This window comes from Stegodyphus dumicola, chromosome 1 (assembly GCF_044657685.1).
Source record: "Stegodyphus dumicola isolate Sdum_Otavi_A_Nest chromosome 1, ASM4465768v1".
NCBI classification, from domain to species: Eukaryota; Metazoa; Arthropoda; class Arachnida; order Araneae; family Eresidae; genus Stegodyphus; species Stegodyphus dumicola.
In genome coordinates, this window is record NC_140768.1 from 36284386 (window position 1) to 36307387 (window position 23002).

General features: G+C 31.8%; 1 protein-coding gene across 2 annotated transcripts in view; it reads left to right on the plus strand.

The window, feature by feature from the left end:
* The window catches only part of Rh50 (Rhesus blood group-associated glycoprotein Rh50), a 189815-nt gene that overhangs the window by 154774 nt on the left and 12039 nt on the right, over positions 1-23002 (plus strand). For both annotated transcript variants that reach the window (XM_085810514.1, XM_085810523.1), the window contains 4 exons: positions 6054-6204; positions 7526-7670; positions 10344-10507; positions 19080-19217. In XM_085810514.1, coding sequence (XP_085666640.1) covers positions 6054-6204; positions 7526-7670; positions 10344-10507; positions 19080-19217 — 598 coding nt within the window. The remainder of the gene's footprint in view (positions 1-6053; positions 6205-7525; positions 7671-10343; positions 10508-19079; positions 19218-23002) is intronic.

Genomic DNA, 23002 nt, shown 5'->3' on the forward strand with positions numbered 1-23002 from the left:
GTTTTGTGCCACGAAGTTTTAGAACTGCGATGTTTTCTCTTTGCGATGTTTTCTCCCGCGATGTTTTGTAGCGCGACGTTTCCGCCTTGCGTTGTTTTCTCGTTTTCGACCGCGATGTTATCGGCGGACACCCTGATTATAATGTTTTGGTTCCTCAGTGTACACCGCATTCGTAAAACTTCCAAACGGGAATATTTTTTACCTGAAAATGTATTTACTTAGTACTATAACCTTTCTCAAGTTCTGATTGAAATGCAATTTACAATTTAGTTATTTTTTACCTCTTACAATAAGGCATTCACGGAAACCTAAAGGTTAATAGCTACATTGTCTCCTGTTTTATTTCTAAGTTAATCAGATTTTTCGTTTATAAAGTACCAGACGATTTTACCACTGCAAATATTGGTTATCACTTTCAGTCAAAGTAACTTTCATTATATTGCTTTCGTAAATCAGGTTTTATTGAATTATTATTGGTGCGTTTTTCAAAGAAACTAATACCGATACACTGGGCGCGCATTCAAGAGCTCCAGGTTCGAGTCTCTGAGAGGGCATTGCACATTTTTCAAGCCTCCCGCTTTGAAAACAATCCAATGAGTCTACACACATAAAGATCTGAAATTTTTTCCCATGTAATTTTTTAAAGTATAAAAAGAACACTTTTCTGACTGGGGGCTTTTTGTTGTTCAGGAACAGTATATAAAGTTAAATTTTGCAATTTTAGATCCTAATCGTTTTAACCCCTATAGCTTAAATTGTTCTCATAAAATTCTCTACCTTATTTATAGAACTAAAGAGAATAAAACCTGTAGTCTTTTTTTATGAACACCCTGAATTTTGATAAAAAATAATAAACACATTACAATTATTAGTCCAAAGGGGCTTTGTCCCTGAAGAACTATTGTTTTCGTTTTGCGATTTTGCGTTGAAAACTTTAAAAGGCTGTATCACTTTTTAAATCGTTGCCACCAAATACTATTGCCCTATTATATTTAAAGAAATTAAATAATGAAGAATCTGCATAAATATATGTATATTTCTCGCATTGTGCTAAAACAACGGTACCTAAAGCCATCCAATTTTGAATAACGTACGTTTCCACCCGAATATGGGCATCTGGAAGCCCAAATTTAGAATTTGGTACTTACTTTATTATCTATTTCTTATTTTGTAAGACTTAAGGGAATTTTGGTTTATCAAACTCAACGATTTAAAAGCGAGCAATGGCAACACTCTACGGGGAGGAAAAAAAAACCTTTTTATATACAGCGGGCGGAACTGTATATCGGAAATTCTAAAGATAGGCTCATTTTAAAATTATTTTGCGACATTGCGGAACTGAATGTTATGGTTTAAGGGCAAGGAACATGATATTTAATAAATAAAGGTAACACACAAAACGTTAAAAAAACGCCCCTTTGGAAGTAATTTAAAATCTGAAACCTTTCAGATTTTTTTTAATTTAAATATTGCTAGTAATTAACGTAATATGTAACAGTTTTAACTGTCAAAGTTTTGTAAAGTAAAAGGTACATTACCTCCGAAGATCAAATTAGGGAAAGCAAGACTGAAATATTTAGCGAAAGTGTCTAAATTTATTTCGCTCTTAGCCAAAACAATTTATCTACGTTATTTTGGACTTCTTGAAAATATGCCAGCAATCTTTAATCTTTCCTTTAAGTTGTGTGTTACAAAAAACCTCTTTTTCACGCGGTTTCATTTAACTTGGATTCTCTGTTTGCTTGCTAGGGTCGAATATTGGAATTAGTTTTTAATCGCATTCTACTAATTCGATATCTCTGAAACGTTTTCCAAATATCTATTTCAATGACTATACAATATTAAAGAAGAATATTCTCAAAATTTAATAAACAGATTTTTTTTAATTTAATGTTAAAATTTTCTCACATATCCTGCTTAGCAGTTAAACTAATCTTCACAGAATGTTAAGGGGTGTTGGAACCCCAAAATCTTCAAAAATTTGTGATTTCGGATTTTTGCATTTTCAAATTCTCTACGCTTTTTTATCTTTCTAAAAATACCATTCTTTAATCTCTATGAAAATTAGAACTGTAAAAAATCTAGTTTTAATTTGTCATCTACTGCTTTGATCAATGAGGATTTTTACATAAAAACACGTTTTTCTCCAAATTTGATTTTTTTATACTCGATGTACCTTTTCTCAGGAACTACTGCTCACAGGTATCTAAACTTTTTATGGCTTATTTATTAAGTTTCCTAATATTTACTGAAATGAGCTTTTTGTAATTAACTTAGAAAAAAAAATTTTTAATTTTTTTGTGTGAAAAAAGTGCTAAATTTTACTATGCCTAACAAAATATTCTGCAATTTACTCTAAATTTCAAAATGTTTCAAAAGCTCATTTCAGTATAATGATATAGGTATACTTTAATTACAGAAAAAATTTCAACTTTGTATCTACAGCAGATTTTGAGAAAAGGTACATCGAAAATGGCCAATTTAACATTGTCGGTATAGGGGTTTCTGATAACGTTGACACTGACAAATAGATCAAATTTAATCTTGCAAACAAAGTCGATTCGGAATTTATAACACTATTTTCTGAATTTTGGCATATTTTTTTATAATTTGTTTAGTATTTTTTGTCATTGCGCTTTTGCTAAAATAGACGGATTTTTCTCAATGCAGAGATTTAATTTATCTATAGGGGTTTATTTTAATTTTCTAATAGCTATATTTAATTTTAAAACAACTTTTCTGTATTTTCTTCTTTCCCACCTAGAATTCCCTGCCAGAATGAGTTTTCAGTATCGCGTTTTATGTAAATGAGGTAGAAGTAGAACCAGTATTTAAAGGAAAGTTCAGTCACCCAGAAGAAGAGCTCGAAAGTTCTCAACAGAGCGTGATCTGTCTTCTAGCCACGTCGTTGTTTTAAGCCTAACTTACTAAGTTCGGCCGTAGTAAGTTCGGCCATTACGTGCCTGTTTGAGTTAAACAAAATGGTATTTTAACCCAACTTTGAACTTGATTTCTATAGTTGTAAGAAGAATAGCGAACAGTATACCATAATCTTCTCTAATTCTAGTTGCCAATAAGGCTTAAATTAAGCAGAACGTTATGCGTCATTATTAGCATTCATCGGATAGATTGGAAGATCATCACAAAAAAGAAAATGTGTCATCAAGTGTACTTCTTTGCTACGCTGATTAGAAGGAACAACATTCAGAAACAGACATTTTCCTTCTTTATTATATACTAAGCGCTAAGCTGTCAGCCTTCGTCTGGCTTTTAAATCTAGCAGAAAAATGCCTAGAGGGAACACCAACCATTAAATTTTAAAAATGAACAGAATTTTACTCTGCAGAACAACTTTATCAAAAAAAAAAAAAAAAAAAAAAAAAAAAAAAAAAAGCAGAAATTTCAATAAAAATGTATTATATATAAAAATCACAATGAAATAAGCAATATCCCTTAAATATTGATTATCCCAAATAAATAAATTAACCAACTTCTGTTGCAGAATCTTAAGAACTCAAGTGGTATAAAGGAAGTTAAGAACTTTGTTTCTTAAAATAAAATCCTGCAAAACGTTTTATATAATTAAAAATATATATCATTAAAACGTAATTAAAAAACGTACAATGAAATAAGCAATAAATTTCATATTTTCAAGAGAAAACAGTCAGCAGTCCAGTATCCAAAGCAATGAATGAGAAACTGTTGCCAAAAACCACATTTCTAAAATAATGAAACTATCATCAGAAAGCAATAACCAGTCAAAATTGTGCTTTGTGGATGACATAATTCAAAATATACAAAACTCTTTTTTCCACTAGCTAGTAAAAACAGAGAGAGGGGGGAATGAAATTCTCTCTTTTGTGCCCCGCGAGACACATGCGCGTCAGAATAAGAAGATTGCGATGTGCGTGTTGCGTGTATAATTAACAATATTTTATCTCATATTTTCAACAGGTCCAGTATACAAAGCATTGAATGACAAACTGTGCTCAAAACCACATTTTTAAGAGAATGAAACTATTTAAAATGATGCGATTTCATCAAAATAAATAAATAAAAAAATCTTATTCGAATTTTCAAAAAAGTCGCTTCGAGATGCATTGACTCTTGTCTTAGATGCACCTATATACCAAATTTCGTAGCCCTGGGTCTATTAGCTTACGCGCAGCACGAACGAAAGACACACACACACAGACTGTTTCTTTTATTATATGTAGATATTGTAAGCTAAAACTACAAGATAAAGCCGTAAAAAAAAAATCTTTTAAGTTACGCGATTTTAGATAAATGTACTAAAATGTACTTTTTTTAAGCTCTCGAAATATTCATGGTCATTTTAGACCCGAAGTAAAATCATGAAGTACCTATACAGAAAATGTATTAAGACATTAACAGAATTTCAGGAAAGAATAAAAGTATTAGAAAATTTCTGTTACACATGAAAACTCCTTCCTTGAATTAAAAGCTAACATGTGCATGTGTGCAAATGTTATTTAACAAATTTCAAAACTTCCCTTTAAGTGTTGTTATCAATCTCATTTGTCTGACAATGGTTAGCATTAACCCATGACATTCATCTGCCCAAGTAGTCAAATGCGCCTGTCGTTGGCAGCAGCTTAGTGTAATATAGGTGACAGTCTGACTTTAGCTCATTTCCGCCGCCAGTTTTAAGAGAGAACACTCCGGGGCGCGTAATGGCAGCCCGCACATTGAGTTGAACAGTGTTAAACGAATGTTGCATACTGCGCATGCCCAGAAAGCTATTTGGCGTAATTACTATGTTGGCGCGATTTGAAAAGAAGATAAATACGGTATATGGTAGATGTATCGCCATCTAATTGTAAACAAAACTGGCGTTTAAATCTTCGTAGAGTATAACGTAAATGTAAATTAATTACTGTGTTAAAATACTATTTTTTGCTGTACTGCTCAAACAACTAGAAAGCTGAAATTATTGCGAAGTAATGTGAAGCAGTGTTTACATTCAAAATGTAAAATATAATACTTATGAAATTCTGCACATTCCTTTGGAACTGTACAAATTTTCGTTCAGAAAAAGACTGAAATTTAGGATATATTAGTTGAAAATTCATTCATTATACTTTTAAGCAATAAAAACAATTCAGGATTTACTATACGTTCCATTCGTACATACATAAAGAAACATTGAGGAATATAACAAGTGCTTGCAAATAACACTGAAGAAATTTTACAATTCTTTAATGCTAGTTATTAAATTCTTTGAAATGAGAAAATAAAAGCGCGAATATACGCTAACAAATTAAGCGAGACACTCCAGTTTACAATTACTGAATTATAACATGTAAACAAATTACATTTAAATAACGATTTATTACGAACATATGTTAACAAATATTAAATGCACTGTTATTGACAAATTAAAATGAAACATATATTAGAAAAATAAGCAAGTGCAATCGGCATGGACGTTAAAATAACTAATAAGCAAAGTTCCACAACATTGCAGTTTTAAACATCACTCGAACACACACGACAGCCATGGAGATCACGAATAAGCTAACGTAGGGTTGCTTAGTCGCCAATATTTCTCCCTGCGCCAAAGGTACACCATCAAGCATGCGCAGTAAGCGAAATTCGCTTAACACTATTCAACTCAATGTGCGGTCTGCCATTACGCCTCCGGAGCAAAGGGTTCCGAGGATCTCCCATCTCTCTTCCCCTACCATCAACCTCTCGAGAGGACTTTCGGCTCGCCGGAAATTTAGAGTGCCGTTTCTTTTTTTAAATAGCACAATAAGCGCTGTTAAGCCTCTAATGGCTGTATAGGAAGTTCGCTCAGTCTTGAAGCGCCTCCATACCGCACAGGCACTACGAATTTACAAATATCCATGCCTTCTCCGAAATCCGAACCCGGAGCCTTCGGTATGGCAGTAAGAATTACTAACCACTATCCCAGTTAAATATTAGTGATAATTGTTAACCATATTGTTCTCTTTTTACTAATATACATAAACGTTTAGTGCCATTTCTTAAACTTTGCAGATATTAATAATAAATTATTTTTCTTTTAGCTTCATCAATGGAAATTTTGCGACTGCGACAGTTTTAATATCATTTGGAGCTGTGTTAGGTAAAACTAGTCCTTTACAGTTAGTAACCATGGCCATATTGGAAATTCCAGTTTTCGCATGCAATGAACAGCTGGGTATACGCATCTATAAAGTAAGATTTTAAAAGATTTTTTAAAAGATTAAGTAGAAGTAATGTTAACTTATTTCAATAGACTATCTGCTTCAATTGTAAGTAAGAATAGCATATTAAATAAAATTCAATAAAACTGTGTACTGAAACCAAAAAAATTATCTTATATGTTCATAATTAGAATGTAGTAAAATAAAAGATCGATATTAATACAAGAAATTGAAGATAATATCGTGGACTCTACCGTGACTTGGACTCTATCGTGACGAAAAATTTTACAATCATCAAAAATAATAAGTAGGAATGATATTAATTTTATCAAGGACGGTCTTATCAACCGTCCTTGATAAAATTATCAACAGATGATATGAATTTAGAAGATGAATCTTATCTACAGATCAGAATCTTATCAGAATGATATCTTATCAACAGATGATATGAATTTAGTTCAAGTCTTTAATTTCCTTTCATATAGTATCTGAAACTTGTGTAGAAGAAATAAGCTAATTCTTATACTTGAAATAGCATGGCAAATAGCAAAAGAAATATTTATTAAAATGTTTAATTTAATAAAATGTAATCGTAGCATTATTGCCTATCCTATCAAAAAGATTTAATTGAGAAAGTCTGAGTCACTAGTCTCAAACACAAACTGCATGCAAACAAGAACATTTTCCTTAACAAGACATCAAAATTTTTAATAAAACGAAAGCAAATGAATAAATAAAAAAAGTTTTAAATTCAACTTACTGAATATTTATCAAGACATACAGTAAAAAACCAAAACATTATGACCCTCTACTCAATAATGGGAGCACGACCTTTCGCCTGCAAAACAGCTGCAACTTGCCTTGGCACAGATGCAATAAGTTCTTGGTAGATGACTGGAGACAGGTTATACCAAATGTCTCAGCAGGGTCACGCAAAGTCCGACATGCTGGTGTTTGAGCTCTGGGATGTCGTTGCATAACCTCCCATATGTGCTTTATCGGGTTAAGATCTGACGAGTTAGGTGGCCAGGACATTAACTGGAATACATCCCTATGCTTCTCGAACCACTCCAACACAGTTTGAGCCTTGCTTCACGAAGTTGCAGATGTTTATTCTTTCTACATCATTTCGGCTCATAAAGGATTCATACGAATACCGTGCTGTCGAAAGCAAAAGAAAATAGTTTTAGAAATTGTATACAGAGAAAATTTGACGTAAATCTCAGAGTAAAACCTTAAAATTTAAAATATTTAATCAACTGTATAAATTATTTGAACAAAACCAAATTTTTGTATCAAGAAGACGTTTTTAATATCGTTCCCAGGAGTCTAATGCGATTTATCTTTTTTAGGCTGCAGATATAGGCGGTTCTATATTTTTGCATACATTTGGGGCTTATTTCGGTCTGGCAGTGTCATATATGCTATATCGAAAGGAGTTTCTTGGACAGCCTAAGGAGGGCTCTAACTACAATTCGGATATATTTGCCATGATTGGTAAGCTAATGATTTAACACTGATAACATTATAAATTTAAATTTCTGTTTAGCACAAATTGCAGAAAACTAAATAATCCACATTCACCTTCCAAATAACCGTTATCATTAGCTGAAGAGCGTCTAATAAGCACAGGAAAATTAATCTTCTAAATACACCGGCTTTCATTAATTATTAAACCTCAGAAATCTCTCCCTAGTTAGTCTAAAATCCATGTAATTTTCCCTAAATTTTGTCATGCAATAAATAAAATCATATTATGTTAGTAAATAATAATTTGGGGGGAAAAACAGATTTTTTTTCAACATTTTATCATTTCATATCCTTTTGAACTTTTCATAATTGTTTTAAATATAAATAAAAGAATACGAATTGGCCGTAGACTTCTTAAGCATCATTTGTCAAACGAACTACGGTACGGAATGAGTTAGATCATCTTGAAGCCATTCAGAAGCTTCACAAAGAATGAATCTCTGTTTTTCTGTTGCTCAAAGACTTAGGAATCAGCTTCTACGCATGAATTCTCCATCCTGAAATTTCAGTCAAGGGAAGTCTTGGATTCAAGACGAAACGGAAACAGAAACAGGATCTCCAAGACGAAACAGAAACTGGACTACGGTTCATTCTTATTGCAAATAATCAGTTGCCAAGTTTACCAGTTTTTTGCACAAATTTTCTATTGTTAATTTACAGTAATTATCAGCTACGTTTTATTTCTGTCTAAATTATTTAAATTATATTCTGCTATTCTATCTAAATTTGCTGCGCCTTCCCTACCAGTGACCGTCAGCCATAGATCTTTGGCAGTCAAGAATCTTCTTGTTACTAATGTCCCAATCACATTATGTTTCGGCTACGCGGGACTGGACGTCGAAAGGGACAATTCTCAGAACCTTCACATTTCCAGGAAACTCACGAAGCTAATTTACTATTTTCACTTACTACGAAGACTTGAACGCCAAACAGTTATGCTCACTTATCTGACGTAGTCAATCCAAGCCCACGAAATTCTTCGTGGCAAGAAGCGCTAGATTACTCCTGCCGTTGGCTACAGCATTGAGCACCATTCAGGTGACAGTGCGACTTAGCTCAGTCCCAATTTTAATGGAGAGCACTCCGAGGGGGGGGGCGGATTCGAGGGTCTCCCATCCCTCTCCCCTTCCACCAAACCACACTAGAGGACTTTCTGCTCGCCACATATTTAGAGTGCTGCCATGCTGCACCGACACTATACAAACATCCGTGCCTTCTTCGGGGATCGAAATCGGGTCTTTCGGCACGGCAGTCAGTGACGCTAACCGGTTGGGCGTTATCAAGAGTCTTGATGATCACTTACAGTTTAATTTTATTTTAAATCTTTTTGAGTGATGTAATTTTAAATCCAAAAAATTTGCAATATGTCCAACAAATAATAATTTTTGTGAACATTTTCAGCAATCTTGTAGCTAATAAAGGACATTTCTATTGTGATATATTATGTTTTTAATCCAGAATTACTTGACTTTTGGAATTTGTAATGTTAGTTTAAAAAAATATGGCAAAGCTAATAAACAGCTATCTGCGAGGAGGGATGATTCCTTCTAATTGCCTTTGGAAAAATAACTGGAGTCTTAAGTAAGAACACGGAGCTTACGCAAAACTATCGTGCGTGTGTAGAAGATACAACAATGATAAAGAAGGGTTAAATTTGCCCTTTATTTCTCACAGCGTACAGTCGTTTCCGCACTTCGGGATACAGAGACCAGCACTTATGGTCTAAAACGTACAAAATAAGAAATGAACTAACTTAACTAAATAAGAACTAAACTTAGATGCTTTACAGAGACTAGTAACGCGGAGATTTGAAGTTTTGATGCTACGTAGGTAGTGAGCGAAATGCAAAAGACTACAATATGCCTTCAAATATCATCGAAAACTAAGTTCTGGCTTTAAAGGCAGACATGAGACTGAAAAGCACACGCGTGGTAAGGCAGTGAGGAGTCTCTCTCTCTTGGCTAAAAGCCAGGTCTTAAATACCTGTACAGTTTGCAACCTCATTAACATAAACAATTTTACTCGCGCTTATTCTGGCCGTAAATGGAAAATAAGAAAGGATAAATGGAAAATAAGTCTTAAAATGAAATAAACGTTAGTAAAACTTAAAATCTTTACATCACCAGCGCTATGTGAGAGCCATACGTGTGTGTGTGTGTGATTATGGCAAAGCCTCGAGGGATATCTGCCTAAGATGAGGGATGCCTTCGTGGAGGACTTTCTGAGGGAAACTGGCCCGTATACACGTTACACATGGGGAAAAGCACGAAAACGCCCATGCAGCCAGCCCGTTCGCGGGATTCGAACCTCGGACCGAACTACCAGTGTTCAGCGACTTTACCGCTCGGCCGCTGGTGGGCCGTGAGAGCCATACGAGATGGACTAATCTCGAAATGTTGCAGTGCAGAAAAAATAACTATTTTTAGAATAGAGAAAAAATATACCAAATTAAGCATTAAGGGGCTATTGCTAATTTAAATAATAATTTATCTTTTACATATTTTTCATTTTCCTTACATATATATTTTCCTATGTAAACCTTAGATATTATATTCCTATTTTATTATGAAGTAGTTTTAGGTTAATAATTAATTACTTGTTATTAAAAATGACAAAACGTTGAACTGTTTGAATTCACAGGTACTATATTCCTTTGGATGTTCTGGCCTAGTTTCAATTCCGTTATGGCTGTTGGAGACGAGCGACACCGAAGTGTTATCAACACGTACGTTGCTATGTTATCTTGCTGTGTCACAACTTTCGCCATATCATCGCTCATCGATGGTGAGGGGCGGTTAAATATGGTAATTATGAAGCATTAAATAATATTTCATTTAGTTTAATCTTTGAAGGGACATTATACTTTCGGAAAGACGACTCGCTAATTAATTACGACAATGCAAACAAATGTTATTTACTTTTAATTAAATGCTTTCTGATTTTTAGAAACGTGTAATTGCGTAAAAGTGATAAGACAGCATGAGATGTGTTTTCTTAGCTAAGTTAGGAGGTGCAAGTCGAACATTTTAAGAGAACGTTTTCAAAGTAAATAATATTACATTAATAGATATTGTCGAAGAGAAAGGGAGTTTGAAAACAAATAACTTTTTATAAGCCCAACTAAGCTTTTTGAATGTAAATATTCTCATTTATATTAAAATTTCTAATAGTTTAAAAATATTATTATACTATGATAGCCGAGCACACTGCTTGCACTTTTTTAATTTGCTAGCTGTTATCTGATGCAAGAATATATTTTTTCAATGAATAAAATTTAAATAGATAGTCAACGCATATTACAAAAAGGAATACTCTGAGACTATCTCTCTTTTAACATATTAAAGTGACTGAAATATTAAAACTGTGACTGTAAAGCTGTTGATCTTAACGTTATGATTACCAACAGAACGGTCGATTTTTTTTCGCTCTTAAAATAATTCACTGCATACTGTTATTTGAGAATATTTATTCCATTCGAAATTAATGGCCCACCAGCGGCCGAACGGTAAAATCCCTTAACACTGGTAGTTCGGTCCGAGGTTCAAATCCCGCGAACGGGCTGGCTGCATGGGTGTTTTTGTGGTTTTCTCCATGTGTAACGTGTATACGAGCCAGTTCCCCTTAGAAAGTCCTCCACGAAGGCATCCCTCCCCTTAGGCAAATATCCCTCGAGGCTGTGCCGCAATTAAACAATTAAATAACCTAACCGAAATTAATGATTGTTGGTGATATAATAAGTATTCTGAAGTCTTGATTGAATGAAATATAATATTTTGATCGATTAAATGAAAAGGTTGATTGAAGTGGTCATTTTAAAGATATGCATATAAAAAAAGCAATAGTAAGGGATTAAATATTTTTAAAAATTACAATATAGGACATCTAGAAACCAAGAAACTGAAGAACTGAAAGAAATTCGGTGGAAAAAGAATTCTTTTCTTTATACATAAAAGTGAGTATAGTCTTCAACTTTAAGATTTAAAAACTCACAAACGTTTAAGGCAGATCTGCAAAGGCAGATAATTAGTCTAAAGGAGCTTTGTTCCTGAGGGACTATTGTTTTCGTTTTACGATTTTGCGTCGAATCACTTTGAATCTCTGTTTCACTTTTCAGACTGCTGCTACCAAATATTATCGCCCTGTATTACATTTGAAGAAATTAAATAATGAAGAATCTGCATAAATATAGCTATGTTTCTCACACTGTGAAAAAACAAAGGTACCTAAAGCCATTAAAATTTGAATGACGTAATCCTACTGCGAATATGGGCATCTGGAAGCCCAAATTTGAAATTCGGAGTTTGTTTTATTATCGATTTCATGTTTTATAAAACTTTAGCGAATTTTTGATTAACAAACTCGAGGATTTCAAAGCGGGCAATGGCAAAAAACAAAAAAAAAAAAAAAAAAAAAACATTTTTATCTCCAGCACGTGAGACTGTGTATCGGAAATTCTAACGACATTAATTATTTATATTTAATAAATAAAGGTAACACACAAAATGTTTAAAAACGCCCCTTTGGACGTAATTTAAAATCTGAAACCCTTCAGATATCCTTTTTTTCCCCCCTTGGTTGTATTTGAGATACTTTATGATTTTAAAAAAATGATGCTACTTATTCAGGAGTACTATCGTATTGAAAGCTGCTCATAACAGATGCTATGGCAGACCTAATGTTGAGGTATAGATTTTAACCACCTGTTTGTGTTAGACCCTGATAATTTCAGAAGATAATTTCTCCTTTTATTTCTGCACTATATCGAGTGTCCTACGGTTTCAGATTATTTGAACATTATGGGGAGGTGGTCGTCTTAGAGAATATGATTACAGAAATTGTTCAGCGTTATTATTTATGTTTTCGGAAATACTGTTCACTTTCATAGGTTATCTTAGAAAGATAGTCTCCATAAGAAGCTTCACTGATTTTTTTAACGTTATATCAGAAGGCTATTATAAAAATATTTCTGCATGTAAATGTAAGAATATTTTTCATGCTGAATTTTATTACATCCATTACATGAGAAGCGAGTATTGTTTTTCAGAATTTAAATGATTAAGCTTATGGATTTTTATGACTCCCTTGATAAACATTCACAAGTTTTCATTGCATACTTTTCTGCTGTAAATTAGTTTCTCCAAAACTGCTTCTTCGGAACTTTCTTATCACAAATAAAGTAATTGCACTATCGCGATTTTTTTCTTTTGCACCTACTTTATTTCCATAAATTTGCCTATCTCTTGCGCCCTTTTTTTTCTCTCTTTGCTCCAATAAATCATTTTGAAACAGGATTATGCATAAATTCAGAGTGCACATCTAAGATAAGAGAATTAAAATACATAGCGCTACAACATTCAATTTAAATGCAGCCATCTGTGTTATTTTAAAAGACTGCAGGAAAAATAAGAGGTACTGCAGTTATTTAATGGTAAGTTAAATAATGGTATTACTTGTCTGTATGAATAATAATCAGGAGTTCTGCTGAATCACAAAAATATTTATGGCAACTCTTACTTCAGTACAGAAGGATCCCATTTTCACTTTAAAAGGGGGTCGCTTTCGCACGTATCGTTTCCGACAATAATGTTATTTTTTAACACATTTAAAATAAAATATATCTCCAAATTTCTATTTGAAATGCATTTTTAGTTTAGGTCACCCAAAGGAAACTTGCATCTGTAATTGCTAAAATTGTTTTTATGACAGTTTTTATGACAATGATAAGCAAATAGTCACTTGGCATACCTGCAAGAATTTTTATGCTCCCATTTGAGAGAGTTTATTTAATTAAAAAATTAATACAACGCATAATCTTTAGTTGATATAATCCATCAATGTAGATGAGTATTCAAATGCTCTTACCATCATCATCATCGTCTTAATAACCAGAAACCTCTGGGTCCATATCCGAGAATGAATACATTGGCTTATTTAATTATTATGTATTTTTAAATTAATTATTTTTGCTTACATTATAACTAAAATTTATAGTTTTTGGAACACATTGTGGAGGCAGCCAGGGATCAAGAACAGAACTTTTTTTGTATTATAACATTAAATACTTTAATATTTTAGTTTTTTTCCCCTTTGGTGCAGAAAATTAATTTTTTCCAAACTTCATTGTGTAGTAAAATTAAAGATAATTAGAGTTAAATATAACAGGTGTTTTTTTTTTTTTTTTTTTTTTTTTTTTTTTTTTTTTTTTTTTTTTTTTACTATGTTCGTTTTTGTTACTTATAAGAATAACATACTTTGAGATGAAGGGGGAGAGATTTTGAGAGCATTACAAATACCATTTTTACTTCCTTGTACGAAGTGAAGGAAGTACTGCAATCGCGAAAATTTTTGGGCGTCATATATCAACGAAAATATCCATTTTTTGCTGTATCGAATGCAATTTAATGGTGGTTTTGCGTGACATCTGTACGTAAGACTAGAATAAAGGAATTTGTTCCCCCAAAACGGGTTGCATAAGTTAAAATGAATTCAGAAGAAATTTTTTTCGTGATGTCTATACGTATGTATGTATCTCGCATAACTCAAAAAAGAGTAGTCTCGAAATGTTGAAATTTTGTACATAGGACTGCTATAACATGTAGTTGTGCACCTCCCTTTTTGGTTGCAATCGCCTGCACGAAAAGTACATATATATATATATATATATATATATATATATATATATTATAGATACCTACTCTGTTTCTAGGCTCTGCGAGCTCATTTTTTTTATTCCTATATGTCGGTAAATTGTGCATTTTTTGCTTTAAAAAATGAATTGAATAATGTTGTTCGTATTTTCTGGTTAAGGTTTTTATGCCTTTAGTTAATCTGCATGCAGTAGTTGTAGAATTATCAACAATTTAAAAGTTGTTTAAGTGCATCTAAGCCTATTTTTTTTACCATAGCAGCCATATTTGTTTACATTGGAAACTTAGGAGAAAATTAAGTCAGTTTTAGCACCTTCAGCGTCTTTTTGAAAAAATAAACTTTCAGTTTTGTGCACTGAGAAATATACCTTCTTGCCTGCTTGCCGAATTGCTTGTTTTTGCGTAGAACTCTAATTTTAATTATAAAAAAAAATTTTTAATTGTTTTAACTGTATTTCTTGTTTTATATTTTTCTACATTTTTCAATTTTTAGCAAAGCTATTTTGTATTTTTGCCTTGGTGAGAAGTGAGAATTGAATTAATTGAATGAGAAATATAGCTCTAATGAAATTCGAGGAAATAAGTTTAAATGAAATACAGCCAAAAATGCGTATAATTTAATATTCCCTACAAGGAAGTCATGTGTTGTACACATCAGAATTTTTTCTGCAAAGATCTCAAAGAAGATGTATCTTTCAGTGTAATTGGGTTATAGTAGGTTATAGTGTAATTGGGTTATAGTAGGTTATAGTGTAATTGGGTTATAGTAGGTTATATTGGGTTATAGTAGGCACCTGATTATGGTTCACATGACTTGTGAATTTGTAGGAAAAAAAAAAAAAAAAAAAAAAAAAAAAAAAAAAAAAAACCTTATCTATGCTATATTACATTTCTTTACTTTTTCGCACTACAAGCACAAAAAAGGAGCAGAGGAATAGCATTTTCGGATTCCTTTATGAAGAGCAAAACGTGGAAAATGTACGGGAAAAATGTACGGGAAACGTGGAAAATGTACGGGAGCGATAAAATCAGTTCGGAATGACCGCTGGGTATGACGGTTAGAAAATTAATTTACATGAAAAAAAAAAGTCTTAAAACTTTGATATTTTATATTACGTCCAAAGAGGCGTTTCTTAAACATTTTGTGTGTTGCCTTTATTTATTAAATATCATGTCGTAATCACGTAACCATTAACTTAAACTACGTAAAATTCAATTCAACAGCAATGTCACAAAATATTTAAAAAGAACATATCTTCAGAATTTCCCATACACAGTCTCTCTCGCTGGAGATAAAAATACTTTTCTTTTTCTTACAGTGTTGCCATTGCTCGTTTTGAAATCGTTAAATTTGTTCATCAAAAATTCGCTAAAGTTTTACAAAATATGAAATCGATAATAAAACAAATTCCAAATTCTAAATTTGGGCTTCCAGATGCCTATATTCGAGTGGAAGACTACGTTAGTCAAAATTTGATGTCTCTAGGTACCGTCGTTTTTTCACAGTGCAAGAAACATACATACATTCACGCAAATTCCTCATTATTTATTTTCTTTAAATATAATGCAAGGCTCTAATATTTGGTGGCAACAAGTTGAAAAGCGGAACGCCGTCTTATAGCGGACGACACAAAATGCCAAAACGAAATTAATAGCCCTTTGGACTAACAAACCGGTGTAGTAACAAATAAAATCAGTTTTCATGAGTTAAAAAATACTAAATGATAGCTTAAAAATGAAAACGGCACAAGCATAACTTTTCTCAGCAATGTCATATCAATAACAAAGAGCTTATTTGGCTGCTGTATGTATATTATAGAAATAGAGAAGTCGACGATAAGAGCTATCTATTAATTCTCCCAATAATATGCTCCAGAAATTATTACCAAGCACTTACCCACTCAGCTACCTATTTGGCGAATCTAAACTCTCATTCGGGTAGACAGCGCATTCGAAGTCACTTAGTTCTCGATAACACTCAGCTGTTACAGACCTATTCTCATATTAGGTTACCGTTAAGGATTACTGCTTATATCTGCCGGTAGTAACTTTCTTCCAGGTTCAACTGTTTTGCATACGCTGCAATGTTTATATATTTTGGATTCAGAAAAAATGAAAAGGAATTGAAATTAAAAAATACTGATTACTAATTTGAGACGTCACAACGAAAGAAGAATTTTGGTAAAAGTTGCTTGTTTTGTTTGTTGTTTACAGCGAAAAAAGAATTTCGTTAAAGGTTATTTGTTTTATTTGTTGTTTACAGAGGAAAAAGAGTTTTGTTAAAAGTGGTTTGTTTTGTTTGTTATTTACAGCGAAAAAAGAATTTTGTTAAAAGTTGTTTGTTTTGTTTGTTATTTACAGCGAAAAAAGAATTTTGTTAAAAGTTGTATGTTTTATTTGTTTTTTACAACGAAAGAAGAATTTTGTTTCTTGTTTGTTAATAGAAGGAATTTTGTTAAAAGTGGTTTGTTTTGTTTGTTATTTACAGCGAAAAAAGAATTTTGTTAAAAGTTGTTTGTTTTATTTGTTGTTTACAACGAAAGAAGAATTTTGTTTCTTGTTTGTTAATAGAAGGAATTTTGTTAAATTTGTTTGTTGTTTGTTAGTTTTCGCAAGGAGAAATAGGTTCAAAGTTTATTATAAAACTCAATAATTGCTTTCACAATCTGTGGCTATCGACGGCGTAGACAGTAGAGGAGAGAGAAAAAAAAAACTTTTTTACCGCCTATATGAAGTAACGTTAACTCTTAGGAAACAACGTACAAAATCTCTTTCCAAAATTAGACTTGAACGTTTGCTACCCAAATCTTCCTAAAACATTAACCATTAAACCAATTACTTCAAAGTTTGCATATTAATATCCCACAGCTATGCAATATATAAAACATTTCAACTTTAAATGAAACTTTATAAGATTATGAATAAGCTGTCTGGGAGCAAGGCCCCAGACAGCCGGCTCCAGTCATTTTTCACTTGGAGTCGGGCATTGGCGCTTCTATTATATTTAATTTATTCTTTTCTGTAACAGCATTATATATGATACTTTTAGTAATATTTATTTTAACTAAAAAATAATTTTAATCACTTTTAATTTGTAATCTGCTTGAATGCGTCTGGCACGATTAGATGCTTTACGCACGCTTTGGTAAGTCCGCTTTTGGCTACTAATTTTGTCATTGTTATTAATTAGCAAGAATTCTTAATGAAATCTGAACAAGAACACTCTTTGGATATTACGTACTCACCATAATATTTTTATTGTTTCGAGTCAACAAATGTTACATAATGTGTTATTTTTAAAAGTTGTATTATTTTAGCAAAATATTATTTTTAAAAAAATCTGAAAGCTTACATATTTTACATTACGCCCAGAGGGGCGTTTTTTTAATGTTTTGTGTGTTACCTATATTTATTAAATATCATGTTCTTCGCACTTAAACCATAAAATTCAGTTCAAGAGCAGCATCGAAAAATAATTTTAAATTGAGCCCGATACACAGTTCCGCGCGCTAGAGACAAAAAGTTTTTTTTTTCCCCTGTAGAGCGCTGCTATTGCTCTCTTTTAAATCTTTGAGTTTGTTACTCAAAAATTCGTTAAACTTTTACAAAATATGAAATCGATAATAGAACATATTCCCAATTTCAAATTTGGTCTTCCACATGCCCATATTCGTAGGAGGATTACATCATTCAAACTTCGATGGCTCTATGTACCGTTGTTTTATCGCAATGCGAGAAATAGTCATACATTTATGCAGATTTTTCATTATTTAATTACTTCAAATATAATGCAGGACTCTAACATTTGGTGGCAACAGTTTGAAAAGTGAAACGGACATTTATAGTGATTCAACGCAAAATCGCAAAACGAAAACTATAGTATTTAAGGGGCAAAGCCCCTTTGGACTAATAAATTATTATTATTACTGCTCAGGATCATTTAGAATATCATAACGAGATTGTTTTACTCTTAATATAATATATGTAGACCTGTATTATACTAGAAAGCCTTCCTTGCATAGCATTATGCAAAAATTTCAATATAATAGCGTGGTTGAATATTTCTTGAAAACCTGAAACTTCCAAGGTTACAGTTGAATCAAACAAGCTAATTATAAGCCAAATGGATTCAACAAGCTAATATTTCATATTAGGCTAATGTTTATCATGTGACACTTTTTATAATTTTAATAAGGGAAACAGAAAATCTAATTAGTAAGTTCTTCCTTATCTTAATAATTTTTTTTAAGGGAAATGGTTCTGCAATATGCAGCATTATTCCTGAATAGAATTGTCAATATCATAATTTATACCACTTTTACATGATGAAAAGAATGGCGGGTACATCGATTTAGACATTAAGAAAAATTAAATTTCATTAGATAAATAATTTCGAATTTTATCATTTGTATAACTAAGGATTAAGTTCTATTCAAACTTTTATTCAGCTTTAAGATTATCTTTTGAAATTTGCATTCGATTGTTTAATATGCGCTATTGTCTTTAGAAATATTTGCCTATGGTGCCCAAAATATTTAATAAATAATATATCTCGTAATTTTATTCAAAATGACCAGACGTTTTGTTACCGTTGTTATTCCTTAATTTAAGTGCAAACTGAAGAAATTCTCTTATGTAAACATTTTGTGTAAAGACATCAATAGTTTCCTCCGTAACATTTTAATAATAGAAACTTCCATTCTTACGTAAGTGATCATCATTGTTCTAGGTTCATATTCAGAATGCAACTCTAGCTGGAGGTGTAGCAGTTGGTTCGACAGCAAATATGAGGATTCACCCTTTTGGAGCAATGATTATAGGATCCTTGGCAGCTATCATTTCTACTGTTGGCTACAAAGTTTTAACGGTGAATGTTTTTGTCTCTTTTCTTAAAGAGTTATTTTCATTTTTTAAATTTTATTTAGAAATAAATACATGAAACTAAATTCACTAAAAGAAAAAAAAATAATCGAATAAAATGATAGAAACCAAAACGATTTTGTACCAAATACATAATATTTGGCGTTAGAAACATCTTTAAATAGTTAAAACAGCGCTGCAGATGTACTGGATGTGTTATATATATTTACTAACTGGATGTATTATAAATTATAAATTGTTATAAATTAAAATTCTACCATTTACTTCGGCTATTAAAGCAAAGTTAAACCATATGTGACGTCATGGGTATTGGTCACCGGTTACCTACATTTCCGTAATCAGCTGCGATCAACAAATAGGTCACCAGATTGCAAAGATGAGCTATAGCCTTTTATATTTATGTAATATTATTCATTATTAATATTGATTATTAATTATTATTATTGAGCTACAGCCATTTAATTATTAATATTTAAATTAATATATATTATAATTAATAATTAAATTAATGGTATTATAGTAATAATAATTAATTAATAATTAAATTAAAAATATTGTAGTAATAATTAATTAATTTAATTAATATTAATTAATAATATAAAAATATGTAGCCTTTTAAATTTTAATTAAATCGTAAAACATTGGTTCCCATCAAGGTCACCTGTAATTTTTAGGTTGAAAGTTTCTAGATTTTCAGGTTCAAATCTGTACTTATTGGCGTAAGACAGTAAAGAGAATTCGAATAAAATTTTGCTTTAAAGTGAAGCCGTCAAAATTGTTGGTCACTGGTGACCTATCTGTTGAAAGTCACTGGAGATCACTAATATGAGGTAGTATACTTTTTAAAAATTGGCTGAGAACACTGCTGGCGGTCAAGACAATCGGCTCTTGGTGATTTACAAACTAGTCCCTAGTCACTTACAATTAATGACGTTCAACTCACAAGGTCATTTGTGTGGAATAGTCATAAGGTCATTTTTGTAAATTTAAATAAATTGTTAAAATTAAATAAAATCGATGGACGCCATTGATGTACAGGAGAACCGTGACCGTGTCTTTCATGGTTCACCATTATGGCACTCGTAATTAGAGATCTATATTTTATTTTCCAATGGCCTAATGTCTAATTTTTTCAATGGTCTAAAGCAGTGCAATATTGTTGCACCGTCTGAACTTGTCAAAGTACTGATTGTTAGCATAAAGTAACGTAACGTAAGACTGTGTGTGAGACTCGAAAAGAATGACACGGTTAAATCTCCAAATTTTTAGCTTTGAAAACTGTTGTAATAACAAGTTATAACTTTTAAGTTTTGCTTTGATTTGCTTAAAGAAAACTCAGATAGCTTTGCAATTAATTTTTAATTTGAGGAATTAAGCAATTATTTATAAAATTCTATATTTACAATGTAATAGCAAGCCTAATTGACTGTTTATGTTGTGTTTCCTTTATGTACAAAAATAATGACTAATTTCTTCTTCCTTTCATACAGGTGATTGTTTATTCATAGTATATAAACATCTATCTATTAGTAATTGGTTTTATAAAATAAATATTAATTTCTATCATTAAATGAATAAGAACTTACTCTATTGCATTGCGTGATAAAATGCAGATGGAAAACACCATACTCTGATTTCATACTTTTGTCGACCTTGTAAACAATTTTAAGTATTCCATCTTTCGCTATGGAACAAAAATATTTTTTCATTTTTTGAAAAACTGTGTTCAGTGTTCAAAACATCTTTAAATGAATTCAACTTAGAAAATGAACCTCTTGTAAAATCTGAGTGCATCTTTTCTCAGACAAGGACTGCCATGAATTGTGTGGTTGTAGTTCAAACAGAGAGATAAAAGTAATGGTTTGTTTGTTTTCTACAACCCAGAAAAGGGCTGAATAAAAATTCATCCCCCTTAAACTCTTAAAAGACTATAAAATGTAAACATAATCAGTTATTTGGAATTGCAAAGGTTAGAAGAAAAGGGTATTCTGTTATCTCCCTAGACACTATCCAGACAGAAAGTATTTTGTGAAATTGAGGTTGTTTATTGACTTTTTTCCAACCACGAAAGCGAGATGACATGAGTCTTTCTTTTCGGTGCAAAGATTACCGAAAAGATTTGTTGTTCGAATATCTTTGTGTGATCAAAGCTTATCTCATAAGTGTATGTCCATACATGTAGGCGTGTCAAAAGATTTATGAGTCATTAACCATGCACTCGTTTAAGATTTTCTTAAGGCCAAGTTGTAAATGAGAGAAACTGATTTTTCACGTAAAATCAGATAAACAAGTTAAATACTTAAATAAGATTTCTTCCTCTAGCTAAGCATAATGAAGCTCCCCTAGAAATTATAAGCACGATAACATAAGTGTACTTTTTCCTTCATTTACACTTCCATATATTATTATATTCTTGAAAGTCCTCTTAACAGAACATTAATTTTTACTGTGGTTATTAATATCAGAAACAGAAAAAAAATACTTTTAGATAGTTTTTAGATTTTAATTTCTCATTTATGAAGAAACTTTTCTAATTATGCACTAGACCAGGGGTTCTCAACCGCTGGTACGCAAGAGAAAAATAGGTGGTAAGCAAAGAAAAAGTATTTTTAACTATTAAATTAAAAAATCTGATGTGTACACCACATGACTTCCTTGTACGGAACATTAAATTATACGCATTTTTTCTTGCATTTCATTTAAACTTATTAGATTGAATTAAACCTACTTCGCCGACAGCGCATAAACCGCAATAGAATAAATGCATTCTTTAAAATTCACTTTGTTTACCATAGCGACACTCTGGCGCTAGGTTTACTTAACAGTATTATATTCCGTTCATATTATAACTCAGAATGCACAAAATTTATATCATTTAAAGAATTATCTAATCGTTCCCACATGTTCTATTCCAATACTATAATAAAGCTAGAACTATGTATAAAAGAAATTAAGCAAACAAAACAAAAAGAAACAGTTTTTCACAGACGATTGAGAATTTCTCATTCAATTAATTCAGTTCTCACTTCACGAGAAGGCAAAAATACATAAAAACTCAAAATATCTATATTAAAAATTACGAAGTATATCTTACACTTATTTCCTCGAAAAAATTACAGAAAGGATTAAGCATGATTTAATTGGCAATAATAAATGAAGGCGTTATCCTTGTTGTTGCGAAGCTAAGTTTCTCTAGATTGGCTACAAATCCACTAGTCTGCTGTTTCAAATGTAAACAATCAATGGCAGCCATAAAAAAAAGGCTTAGCGGCACTTAAACAACTTTAAAATTGTTGATAATTCTAAAAATATTGTTTACAGATTTACTAAAGCATAAAAACCTTAACCGGAAGACACGAACAACATAATTCACTCATTTTTAAAGCAAAAAATGTACAATTTACAAACATATAAGAGTAAAGAAAGTGAGATCACTGAGCCGGGTAACAGAGTGGATATATATATAAATATATTTATATACGTTTGGTGCGGCCGATTGCAACCAAAATACGAGGTGCACATCTACATGTTATAGCAGTCCTGTATACAAAATTTCAACGTCCTGAGGCTACTCGTTTTTGAGTTATGCGAGATACGTACGTACGTACGTACGTATTAATTCTCTTCAGAATTAATTTTAAAGCAGTTTTATAATTTTTTTTGGAGGAAATGAGTCTTTTATTCTATCCTTACGTACAGATATTACGCAAAAATATCGTTAAATTGCATTCGATAGAGGTCAAAATGGATATTTTCGTTGAAATATGCTGC